Here is a 13,179-nt window from a genome sequence, read left to right as displayed (position 1 = left end):
AAGAATTGGATAAAAGAAAAAAGAAAAACAGAAAGAACTCCATGGGCTAAATGTACAGTCTCTGTTTGTCCACCAGAGGGACGTATGTTAACTGGTGGGAACAGAGGCCACGCTGAAAGGTTTTCATTAAGCTGAACCGGTGTCATTGCTTTAAAGAATGGAGTATTCTAATTTGTAGTTCATGTTTTAAGTGTATGGGAAATTATTATTTAATAAAGTTTCCTCACTTTATACAACAGAGTATGTGCATCATAGCTGGTGCACTTAGTACATTTAAAAGTTCAAAAATTGTGGTGATGGTTTTGTAATGTGTAAAAATACCAAATCACTATTTTGTGCACCAGGAACTGACATAGTTTATAGGTTAATTATACTTCAACAAACAAACAAATCTTAAGAAAAAGAGAACAGATTTGTGGTTTACCGCAGGCAGGGGAATTGGATGGAGGTGGTCAAAAGATACAGATTCCAGTTATAAGATAAATAAGTACTAGAGATATAATGTCCAATGTGATAAATATAGTTAACACTGCTGTATGTTATATATGACAGTTAAGAGAGTAAATCCTAGGAGTTCACATCACAAAATATAGCTTTTTCTTTTTCTTTTATTTTGTTATCTATATGAGATGATGGCTATTCACCAAGCTTACCGTGGTCATCATCTCATGATGTATGTAAGTCAGATCATCATGCCGCACACCTTAAACTTATACAGTGCTGTATGTCAATTATATCTCAGTAAAACTGGAAGAAAAAAGTATAAAAATTATGTTTTACTTATACACAGGATTATTTGTCAGGATTTTATTCACTTGCATATAAAATATTTTTTTCTTTAGAATATTTAGGAAATCTAAACTCTCATGTTTGTTTAATGGTAGTAAACAATTGTATAAATTTATTGTTTAAGTTTACTCTCAGAGAGCCCTGCTTGGGGGAAGACGTTTCAGAAAAAAAACTTAGATGATTTTAATTTTGAAAAGCTTTTCAAATCATTATACACAGATTGATTTGTTGTTTTATTTTTGGTGGCATAACTTTTTTTTGGCTGAGCTAGTTAAATTAATTAGATTATAATAATTATCACTGAATTCCGTAATCACATAGCTGGAAGATTCATCTCCTTCCAGGTAGGTTTGCACTTAAATTATGTAAGGAACTTAACTACTTATATTTTTCTTTAAAATCTCCAAAGAGGGTATCATTTTCTTACTACCTCAGGAAAAAAGCAAGTAAAATAGATACAGTAAGGAAGTACTACCTGGAACTTCCTAGTATTGAGACTGAATTCTTCCTATTGAGATTTAAGTTCATACCTCTTGGGAAAGTATGGATTTGACTTGGACTTGGCCAATTTTAGCTTATTTTTACAACTGGAACCAGATGTTTCTTCTTTCCTGATTCTGAATGCGAAAAGAATACAGCCAGAAGAAGTATAACATTATCGATCTATGAAAATTTTACCCTAGTTTAAAAATCCTTATTAGAAAACCAGTATGTAAAATATATGGTCCAATTATACATACTTTTTTTGAGCCGATATTGTGTACCAGGATCATAATGTTAAAATGGTGCACGTGGATTGCTGTCAGAGATCTGTTTCCTGAGATTTCAGCAATTTGCTGAAATTTGAAAACTTGCCCTTCTCTTACTTTCTTGTTTCCTTGCCAGACTAGCAGAGTTCAGCTAATAATGGTTTCTTGAAGAGGGTTAGGTTCCTAGCTAAGTATTATTTCCTATCTGGTTTAATATCAATATTTCTTTTATTCTATAGGGACAGTTCTATTTGAGAGCTTGTGAACAATTTTAATTATCAGCAAGAGGCTGAGTTGGAATACGAAGAGGTTCCATGCTGACAAGTTACAAAGTAAACCTCATACAGAATTTTTAATTCCAATAGATGATGAGGCATGAGAAGTTCTATGGTGACTCAATTAATGCAAGGAAAATATGGCTATATAAAGTATACAGTATTACATCTTTTTATGCACATTGTTCTTCACAGTTCTCAAAGATGTATGACTTAATTAGTATTTATAAAGAATTCAAGGATACCTAATTAAGGCATATATGGATAGACGTAGTATTATTAGACATAATAACTTACATTTATATGTCCCTTTTTCATTTGATTCTTGGCTTGTCTCAGGGGAAATTGAGGCACATGATAGAACATAGTAAAGTTTCCCTTTACAACGACCTGATCATTTTTGCAACATTTTTTTAAATGAAAAACTTGAACCATACAGGAAAGTTCAAAGAACCTAATAATTGTATATGTTCTCTATCATAATGGAAAACAGTTATGTTTTGTCCAGGGCTGAAGCCCTGGGGAGTTAAAGTTACTGAGTCAACCTGACAGGTTTTAATAACCAAGTTCACTGTGAATATGAAAATGGCCTGCGTGCTGCCTTAGGAATTTAGGACGTGCATGGTATTTTTTTTTAATTGAACTATAGTTGACTTACAATATTGTGTTTGCACCATAGTATTTTTTTGTAGCTTTGGGAAAAAAATCATGGAAGACGGGATATATGTCCCACAGATGCCTCCCAAGTAAACTTAAGATCCGTGTAAAGGGTAGAAGAGCAGGAGAGAGACAGAAGGGAAATTAATATTTATTGTGAACCGGTATACGCACAGAGATAGTACTAGATATCCTTGCATGTATTATCTTATCCGCTCCACACGACCACCCTGTGAGTTTTTTTTTTTTCTTTTTTAATTTTTTGGCCGCGCCGGGTCTTGTGGGATCTTAGTTCCCGAGCAGGGATTGAACCGGCGCACCCAGCCGTGAAAGCGCCGAGTCCTAACCTCTGGACCTCCAGGGAATTCCCTAAGGTATTATTATTCCCATCTTACCAATCAGGGTCGGAGAAGTCAAGTAACTTGTTGGGAGGAGATCTGAACTTGAATGCGCTTCCCACTACACCTGCGAGCATCAATCCCAGGATCTCTTCAGGGCCACCTGTTAATGCGTTCTAAATTACAACGTTAATAAAGCTCTGCATTTACAACCAGGACACGGTTTTGAGAGTTTCGGGTACTTTCCGTCCAGTTTTCCCCAATAGAAAGTAGGGATAATTACCGACCCCTTTTCCACTTCAAAAGACTGACGTGATAGTTAGGGAGCCGAGATTAGCTGTAAGTCAGAACAAGAATAAACTACGACTCCCAACAAGCCCGCGGAGGTGCCTCGGGCGGGGGACAGCTCCCGCTTCGGGGCAGAGGTGACCCCGCGCGTCCGCGGCCAAGCAGGGAGCCCCCCCCCGGGCCGCGCCTCTTTCCCGATGCATCCAGGGACTTGTAGTTCCCTTTGGGCGCGGGTGCGCCCGGGGGAAGGGGGGGCGCGCGGATCTCCTACTACAAAGTCCCGTGATGCAACCGGGGCTTCGCCGCGCCTGCGTGCTGAGGCCGCGAGGGAGTGCGGGCGGCGCGGGCAGCGGAGCAGTAAAGATGGACGCGCGCGGGTCTCCGCCCTCCGCTCCCGGCTGAGACGCTTGGCGGCGGCTGCGGCGGCGGCCCGCAGCAGCGGCGGCGATGGCGGAGATGGAGCACCTGGGCGGGAAGCGGGCCGAGTCGGCGCGGGCACGGCGGGCCGAGCAGCTGCGGCGCTGGCGGGGCTCGCTGACGGAGCAGGAGCCCGCCGACCGGCCGGGCGCGGAGCTGCCGCCGCAGGCTCAGCGCGGGGGCCCGCGGGTCCGCTTCGAGGACGGCGCCGTGTTCCTGGCCGCCTGCTCTAGCGGGGACACCGACGAGGTGAGGCGGCTCCTGGCCCGGGGCGCCGACGTGGACACGGCCAACGTGGACGGCCTGACCGCCCTGCACCAGGTGAGCGCACGGGGCCGGTGGCCGAGCCGCCTTCCGCCCCCCCCGTGGCAGGGGTCCACGCCGCCCGGCAGTGTCCGCATCCCGCCGCCCCCAGTCGGCGCGGTGTCCCCCGGTGCGCGCCCGCGCCGCCTGCCCGGTTCCCTCTCGGAAGCCGGCTTTCCGTTCTCCCGGGAGCGAGTCCGGGGTCGGGCCGGGGCTGGCGGGTCTGGGTCCGCGCCGCGTCCTCTGGTTTGCGATGGTTCGAAGGCAGCTTCCGTGTCCCGCGGGCCCAACTCGCGAGCCCCCGACCTCACGCTCTCCCCGCCAGCGTTACCCGCGCCGGCGGAGAACCAACCTGCGGAATCACCTGGTTTGCTTGATGCTCGTGGAATAGTCTTTCTTTCTTTCTTTTCCCCTAAAGCCCCCTGTGGAAATGACACGCCCCGGATCGGGCTGTAATCTGTGGACTGTGGGTAACTTGACAGTTAGTTCTGTGCTTGGTACGAACACCTTCACTTTCCCCCTCTTATGCAACCATGTTCTGTGTGGCTGTCATGACTAACTCCACCCTCCCTCTCCACGTGGAACTCCATCAGTTATTTCGGTGAGCCGAGAGCTGGACACCCACTCTTAATCTCTTGTTTTCCTTCTGCTGTCTGTGCAAAGTGGATGTGTTGGCATGAGAATCCGCTTATAAATAATAAAGTTCGCGTCATACCACTTCCCTGAACATATTAGCCAGTACCTTAAAATTCGTCCTCACCATGTTTGCAGTCCTTTTTTTTTTCCAGATAAAAGAACCTTCTTTTCACCCTGTTATATGCATTTCTTCATGCTCTTAACAGTGCCCCACCTAAGGTAGCAACCAACATTTGTGTAGTCCTTTGCTTTTAAAAAATTATTTTATATGTCTTACTGCATGTAATCTCAGCAGTGATCCTTTGAAGTAGGTGTGGCAGGTAGTGTTGTTATAATAACCGTTTTACAGTTGAGGAATCTGAAGCTTAGAAAATGGTTGCTTGTGCGAGATTACAGGGGCGAGAAGTTGCACTTAGGCATGGATTTTTCAGATTTAAGCTCCAGAGCTGTATATCTCACCTAATAAGGAGCTGAATATAAATAAGATGGACACAAAAGAGTGTAACCGAAAGTGGGGTCCGGCTGCTCGCAAGCCAATAAAGAGGCAAGTTTGGTGGAAAGGAAAGTTTGCTTTACTTTGGATGCCAGCAAGTGGAGGGGGGGTGGGGCAGAGGGTGGACGCCTGCCTAAAGGCCGACTCCCCCCACCGACAATCAGTGGCCAAGAGCTTTTACGGGGGAGTTTCAGGGATGTATAGGCAGAGGGAGGGGGGGCTACATGCAGAAACAGCAGTCAGCTCTGACAGTCATCTTGAAATTGGTCGTCGGTGGTCTGATCAGCGTCATCTTGATTGTTTTAAGTACAGTTAGGCTTCAGTTCCAGGGTCGGTTTGTTCCCATTTCTTGAGGCCGGTTCTCAGAATTGTGGCAGCTTAGGTCATGGCTACAGCCTGGTCATCATGTAGTTAACTTCTTCCAGCTGGCGGGGGTTTCAGTATCTACAAAGTAAACAGCTCACAGGATATGGCTCAGAATATTATCTGTAGCCCTTGAGGAGGGACTGAAGGTCCTTGACCATGCTTAAGGACTACACTATTATTATTAGGTCTCCTTTGACTGTTTTCCTTTGTTTCTGCATTTTCTCACTTCTCTGATTAAACTTATTCTTTGACTAAAGTTATTCCACAGACAAAAGGCAGGCTGAGGACATGGGGGGCATAGACCATAGGGTCCTTCTCTGTTTCAAGAGAGCCACGTGCATTATTTTAAATTTCTGAGCTCTTTGAGAGGATGAATTTTTAGTTTTCAGATGTATTTGGGATGATAAGGAGATTGAGGTCTAGATTCTGAAAGAAAACACTTGAAGGGGTCCTAGAGGCTAGAGGAGTAGAAACCTGTTTCTAGTCTCCACGTGTTCTTTATTGAAGCACAGTTTTCTGAGTATAACTCAGTAGCCCTGTTTCTTTTAAGGTGACTCTGCCAGCTGAGCCTGGCCCTTACCACACACATTTTAACAATGCTCTGAGAAAAGCACCTACTTTGAGGTTACTCCTGGTAGGTCTCCTTCCCACACCAGGAAAGCACTTTTCTGACGCCTTTTCCTGAGACTGGTCCCCTTAGTGTCTTTCTTTCTCTCTTAATTACCACCCCAGATTGTGAAGTGCAACTTCTCTCAGTTAATATTCTTTCACATTCCGCAATCTCCTGAATTAGGAGAGGAAGAGATGACAGCTGTGGAATTTTCTTTGAAACACCTGCCAGTGCACTATGGCATTCCTCCCTCTTTACAGGGCTGGTGGTGAGTTGAGTTGACCAGGTATACTCAATACTAGGAAATTCAGCTAAAGATTAAGCTGCTTGAAGATGTGAGATCAAGCAAACCTTATGTTGAGAGACCGTCCCTTTGCTTGAATCAAGACAGGGGCTTATATGGCTCAGGAATCCTTTTACAAGTCAGTTTCTGCAGAGTTACAGTATGTTTCTCCCATGTCTGAAGAACTCTGAAGATACATACAAGATTATTTTCAAAATGTGAGGCTGGAGCCGCCAGAGGCTGAACAGCCATCGAGTGAATGACTGCTTGTCCCGTGAAGCGGAGAGTGGTACACTTCCACGAATTACTTAGTTAAAATACCCCCCTGCTGTACAAGTGTGATGTGAGCTCTCAGGATGACTGCTTCCAATCTCTCTTGTTTTGGCCGCAGCCTCCTGACCAGCTGTGGACTATTACCTGAGCACATTGGAAGAAACTCCCAGAAGATGTTGGGGGGATGAGTTTTCTTCGCCCACAGGGTTACAATAGATGTTTTGCACTTCAGGTTGTGGCGCCTTGATGCTCCTTTTGACTTAGAGACCTTCTTTCTTGGCAGCCTTTGCTTCTGCCAGGAGGTGCTTGAGTCAAAGATAAGCTCCAGGGGGCCTATTAATAATGCTTGAAATAGACTGGGATAAGAAATGTCTCAAAGATTAGGCCTACTCTGGTGAAAGCCTCGGAAACTGATGCAGTCTAAGCAAACTTGGGCAAATAAATTAAGATTTGGTGTGTATGTAGAGCCGTCAATGAAAAGGGCGTTAATCTGATTATATAACCCTTGGAAGCACATGTTTGCTCACAGAGGAATTCCCGTTTTATTTATGTGTATATATTACAGGGCATGAAATGTGGGCTAATAATTCTGTGTGGGCTGGTACTTTTAAAATTTTCCTTTTATTTGTTTATTTATTTTGTAAGGTCGATTATTAGCACCTATCTTGTTGTATCCTTAGCATTATGATCTTGGGTACTGTAGGTCCAGGTCCAGGCTCTTAGAACTGTATCTACCAAATTATCAGGGTACTGAGAGGCAAGTGCTTGCCTTTGGAAAGGAGGTTTTCTGGGACTTGTTAAAATGATGCCCGCTCTTCCTTCAGAGTGTATTATATTGGCACATATGTTTATGCGGGTGTGGGGAGGGCACCGATGTCAGTACACGTGTATCTTAACACTAGGTCAGGCTGATCAGTCTTCATTTGGAGGGATACCTAGGAGACTAGAATGATACTGTGCTTGACTCAGAATTCAGGTTGGTTTTGTAACAGTCTTAGAGTCAACGTTTGGACCCTCAGGGTCACCCCAGACTGGAATTCAACTCCTAGCAGCCTCTGTCATTCTAGAGGTGCCTCAATCTGACCCTGTATCCTCAGGGAAATGAAAATTATCTATTTCCCTGGAAGAGAGGTGGAGGTAGGGATAGATGAGGGAAGGAAGAAAGGCAGAGCAGTTTATATTCAGAGGGAGACAGAAGAACACTAAGATGATTACATGTTCAGTTCAATTCCAAATAGTATGTATGTGTGCCGACTTATAAAACTTGTATGCTTTTTTTAATTGGGGTGTAATTGACATTTAACATTATATTAGTTTCAGGTGCACAGCATTTGCTTCAATATTTGTGTGCACTGTGGAATGATCATGGTAATAAATCTAGTCACCATGCAAGGTTAGTTTTTTTCCCTTGTGATGAGAAATTTTAAGATACACTTTCTTGGCGCCTTTAAATATGCACTACAATGTTATTGAGTGTAATCACCTTGCTGTACATTACATCCCTGTGATTTATTTATTTATTTAACTTTTTATTTTGTTTTGGAGAATAGTTGATTAACAATGTTGTGATAGTTTCAGGTGTACAGCAGAGTGATTCAGTTATACATATACATGTATCCACTCATTTTTCAAATTCTTTTCCCATTTAACTTGTCACATAATATTGAGCAGAGTTCCCTGTGCTATTCAGTAAGTCCCTGTGGGTTATCCACTTTAGGTATAGCAGTGAGTACATGTCAGTCCCAAGCTCCCTAACTATCCCTTCCCCCACTCTTCCTCCCTGGTGACCATAAGTTCATTCTCTAAGTCTGTGAGTCTGTTTCCGATGACTTGTTTATTTTATAACTAGAATAAAACTTGTATTCTTAATCTTTTCTCTTTTATTCCAAGTTCATTATTTACTTGTCTTATAGTTCCATGTGTGAAGGGACTTATCCTGTATATTGGTGAATTTTGCTTAGTGTTAGGGGCACAAGGTAATCTGGGATTAAGAAAACCTGTTGGCGTCTTTCTTATTGTGGATCTAGAACAGTCATCCTGAGTCATTTTGGTAGTTTACCTCTTCACATTGGTTAATAGGAGGCCTTCAGAACATGTTGGCCACCTGGCCACTTGCCTTGTGAGTATTTGTCTCAAGTTGCCGTGCCATAATGGAACTCAAAGCCAGATTTGGAAATTAGGTTTATTTTTATGGTGGTTTTTTTTTGGGGGGGGTTGGGGGAGTACAGATGCAAGTGACTTGTATTTGTTCCCTAGCCAAATTTTTGTTCCCCATTCTTAAAGTCCTGTAGAGTAGCTATATAATATCGTTTGGGTTTTGGAATCTTCTCAGTGAGTATTTTCCAATAGCCAAGCTGTAGTTTGTGTGTAGATGGCGCACAGTTCTGCTAAAGGTAGAGGGCTGGACAGGTCTTATTGGTAAATTAAAATTGAGTCCCTGCTTATTTTTATTTGTACATATTTTTAAATTAAAGTATACTTTATATACAGTAAAATTCACCTTTTACAAATGTAGAGTTCTGACAAGTGCACACAGCTGTGTACCCACCACAGTCATGATACGGAGCACGTTCGTTACGCCCAGGGTTGCTCTGTGCTCGCGGCCGGCTCCTCCTCCAGCCCCCAGCCCTTGGCAGCCCTTCCTCAGTTTCCTGTTCCTGTAGCCACGATGCCATGTAGACGGATCGTACAGTATGGAGCCTTTTGAATCTGGCTGCTTTCGTTTGCTGTCATGTGTTGAGGTTCACTATGTTGTTGTGTGTGTCTGTAGCGCATTGGTCTTTATTGCTGAGAGATGTTCCGAAACGTATGGATGTACCACAGTTTGTTTATCCGCTCACCAGTTGAAGGACATTGAGGTTATTTACAGTTTCTGGTAATAATGAATAAAGCCACCATAAACATTTGCATACACATTTTTGTGTGAACATAATTTTTCATTTCTCTTGGTTATATTCCTAGGAGTGGGGCAACTGCATCACGTGGTAATGAACGTTTAACTTTAAAGGAAGCTGCCAAGCTATTTTCCAAAGTGGCCCCACCATTTTGCTTCCAAACAGCAGCGTCTGAGTTCTGGTTGCTTCCTGTCCTTACCAGTACTTTGTGTGTTTTTTTTTAAGCCATATTAATAGTCATGTAGTGGTGAGTCATTTCCAATGACAGTTATAATACTAGTAGTAGTCGTAGTGGCAGCAGCAGTAGGTGGTAAAAGTACTGATCATAGCTCCCACTATTTGTGATGCTATTTACTCTGAGCCAGGGACTGTTCTGTGTTCTTCTGATATGTTAACTCGTGAGTAATACTCAGAAGAACTCACGAGATATGTACTGTATCATTGTCTGGATTTTACAGAGATGGGGAAACTGAGACACTGTCCAGGGTCACACAGGTAATGAATTGCAGAGCTGGAATTTATTTAAGCTCAGGTCCCCAGTGGACACCTGGAACCGCGTGCAGTGTGGAACCCTGTATGTGCGTACCCCGGGTGGGTTGGAGTGCTGACCCTGCAAGTGAAAGCCTGTGTGTGTCTTTACAGCCGGTCCTGCATTGCCAGGGCTCCACATCTGTGGATCCAACCACCTGGGTATCGTCCAGTGCTGTAGGACATGTTTATTGAAAACATCTGCCTATAAGTGGACCTGCACAGTTCAAACCCCTGCTGTTCAAGGGTCCATGGTACTGTTATTTCCTTACTGACGGGTGGGCAGTGTATGCAGACTGGGTGTTCTGGACAGGGTGGGGCGGAGCGGGTGGACGGGAGAGTTCATCAGCTATTCTGAACGGCAGTCAATTTAAAACTTAGGGATTGCTTATTTCTGGAATTTTCCATTTGGTATTTTCCGACGACAGGTGACTGAGGAAAGTGAAACCAGGGCTAAGCAGGGGGGAACTACTGTATATGTTTGCTGATAGGCACAGTTTCTGCCGTCAAGGAACTCAGTCTGGTTTGGAGATAGATAAATAAAAAAACAATTCCTTTTAGAGGGGTACGTTCTATGATTCACTCCTAAGTGGAGGGACAGAGGAAGGCAGTTCAGGGTGAGAGGCAGGAATGGGTGTGGTGTGTAGGCAGAGGGCTCAGGGGAGTCCCGATGGACGTGTCAGGAGGGGTGGGGATGGGGGGGATGCAATCCTTAGTAGAGAACGGTGGGTTTGAGCAGGAGAGGTAACCCAACCATAGCAGTGTTTTAGGAATAGGAAGCTGTAATTGGATTTCAGAATGGATGGAGGGACAGAGATGAAAGAACCAGCTGAGAGAATAGAGAAGAGAAGAGAAAAGTGTAATACAGTTCTAGCCTGAGTCTGAGAGACTTGTGTTATTCAGACAGGAATAGGATTCAGTCCAGCATTGGACTGAGCTGCTCTGAAGACATCCACATAGAAATATCCTGTCGACATCTCTGTGATTCAAGGCCCGTCATCACCTCCCATCTGGGCTCCGGTTCTCTCACATTTAAAATGAGAGACTTGGATATTAGCATAAAGGTGAGAGTTGAAGCGATGAGTGTGAAGAGGATGGGGTAAAAATATGAAAGAGGAGAGCAAAAAGCACAATTCGGTGGCAGCAGAGGAGGCAGAAGTTCCGGTTAGAGCTGTAGGGTAGGTGGTAGGTGGAGTGATGCCCGTCAGGACCTAATCCTCAGGACCTGTGGCTCTTACCTTACCTGGTAACAGGGCCTTTGCAAATGTGACTAAATTTAGGATCACGCGCTGGGAAGATTTGCCTGGATTATCCAGATGAGCCCAATGTCATCTGAAGGGTCTTTGTGAAAGGAGGCAGAACGGTCAGTAGTAGGAGATGTGATGGCAGAAATGAGGCTGGAGCCGTTGAGGAAAGGGCCAAGAGACAAGGCGGGCGGGCAGCCTCGCGCAGCTGAAAAGGGCGCGGGGACAGAGTCCTCCCTCAGAGCCTCCAGAAGGAGCTGGCCCCGCCGGTGAGACTGACTTTAGACTTCTGACCTCCAGATCTGTGAGACGGTGAATACATGTACTTTTAAGGCACTGCGTTTATGATCATTTGTTGCAGCAGCAAGAGGAAACTAATGCAGAGGAGAACCGAGAAAGCACAGTGATACTGAGGAGTTTCAGGAATGGATGGTCAATAATGTAAAAGGAAATGGAGGAAGAGGCCTGAAAAAAACTTAGATTTGGTCATTTATAATTTTTGAAAGAGCAGTTTCAGTGGGAAGGTGTTTTGAGGACTATTCATGGAGATTATATGACATTTTTACTATTAGGGATAACTTGTTAGTCTTTCTGTTGACTTTTGGAAGGGGAAAAAAAAAGATCTACCATCAGTGTGATTACAACTGTAAATTAGGGCCCAAAATATATGAGAAGACTCCTAAAAGGCTGGTTTCCGGTTAGTTCAAGACGTTTCATAATTTATGAGTTATGAATATTTTAGGATATTAAACCTGGCACTAGAGGCAGGAAGGTTGCATTCCTGTTACTGAAGGGCTGACTAGCTAGTTTAGGTTATTTTATTTCCCAGTTCTGCTTTGGCCCATTTCCCACTCATTAGCACTGTCACTGGAAGGCAGCCTTAGTGGAGCCGTGACAGGGAGGTTAGTGCCAGCAAACTGTTTCACCTGCTGTTTATTCTTTCACATTCATTTACTGAATGAATAGATGTGCCGGACTCTGTGCTTCTTGTTACATAGCAATTGATACATCTTAGAATCTAAATAGAATTTGGGGAATGCTCTCCAGAATACCTGGTTACTATTATCATTTATAATAGGAAATTGGCAATGTAGTGATTTCCTTTCTTCCTTCCTTTCTCTTTCTTTCTCTCTCTTTCTTTCTTTCATTTTTGGCTGCATTGGGTCTTTGTTGCTGCACACGGGCTTTCTCTAGTTGGGGTGAGCGAGGGGTACTCTTCCTTGCGGTGTGCAGTCTTCTCATTGCTGTGGCTTCTCTTGTTGCAGAGCATGGGCTCTAGGCGCGGGCTTCAGTAGTTGTGGCATATGGGCTCAGTAGTTGTGGCACACGGGGCTTAGTTGCTCGGCTGCATGTGGGATCTTCCTGGACCAGGGCTCGAACCTTGTGTCCCCTGCATTGGCAGGTGGATTCCCAACCACTGCACCACCTGGGAAGTCCCATGTAGTGATTTTCTATTTTAGCATTCTGGCTTTTGGAGGTTGGAGGGGAGTATTACATTCATCAGCATTTGCAACTGTTTTCATCTATACTTGAGGATGAAAATGATCCTGTTTTCCTAAAGATGGTGGAAGAGGGAAGTTTGAGATCTTTAATTAATCTTTAGTGGTTCAATAAATCCAGATAAACGATCTCGACCCAGAGTTTTATATAAGGCAAAGAATTGAAAACACATTTGGGTTACTAAACAAAGCTCGCTCAAATTGTTGACTCTTTTTGGCTTTGAATTTATTTCTTTTTCTGCTTTTGAAGTATAATTTAAAAATGTTTCTTAGATTTTAGATTGTAACCAGTTTGAGTAAATTTGGGGGGCTTGAAGTTTTATCAGGCACGCAGAGTGTGTATTTGTTTCGTAAGTCAAGTTAATTGGAAAACTGAAGCCTTAGTTTTCAATATTGAAAATTGATCTGTATGTAGTTTCTGATGCAATGTTGTACTACATTGTACTTATGGAATGGGTTTATGTAAGAATTTAGAAAAGATTTAGTTCTTAGTATACTTAAACATCATAATACTGTGGCAATCTGTTGGAATCATGT

At 43.7% G+C, this 13,179-nt stretch overlaps 1 protein-coding gene and 1 long non-coding RNA gene across 23 annotated transcripts in view; one reads left to right on the top strand and one right to left on the bottom strand.

The window, feature by feature from the left end:
- Positions 1–2,605: 2,605 nt before the first annotated feature.
- LOC132507091 (uncharacterized) lies at positions 2,606–4,399 on the bottom strand. Its single transcript, XR_009536051.1, has 2 exons — positions 4,181–4,399; positions 2,606–3,561 (listed from the first exon to the last, which is right to left on the bottom strand). It is a non-coding gene; the product is annotated as an uncharacterized LOC132507091 (long non-coding RNA).
- Positions 3,421–13,179, top strand: part of PPP1R12B (protein phosphatase 1 regulatory subunit 12B) — a 209,199-nt gene continuing 199,440 nt past the window's right edge. For 11 of the 22 annotated variants that reach the window (XM_060125971.1, XM_060126005.1, XM_060125964.1 and 8 more), the window contains exon 1: positions 3,424–3,834. In XM_060125971.1, coding sequence (XP_059981954.1) covers positions 3,544–3,834 — 291 coding nt within the window. In that variant the 5' untranslated portion in view covers positions 3,424–3,543. Of the gene's footprint in view, positions 3,835–4,234; positions 4,314–13,179 lie in introns of all 22 variants that reach the window. The other 11 variants (XM_060125997.1, XM_060126016.1, XM_060126040.1 and 8 more) reach the window with 5 other exon arrangements.

This window comes from Lagenorhynchus albirostris, chromosome 2 (genome assembly GCF_949774975.1).
Source record: "Lagenorhynchus albirostris chromosome 2, mLagAlb1.1, whole genome shotgun sequence".
Taxonomy (NCBI): domain Eukaryota; kingdom Metazoa; phylum Chordata; class Mammalia; order Artiodactyla; family Delphinidae; genus Lagenorhynchus; species Lagenorhynchus albirostris.
This window is presented reverse-complemented; position numbering and strand designations above follow the sequence as displayed.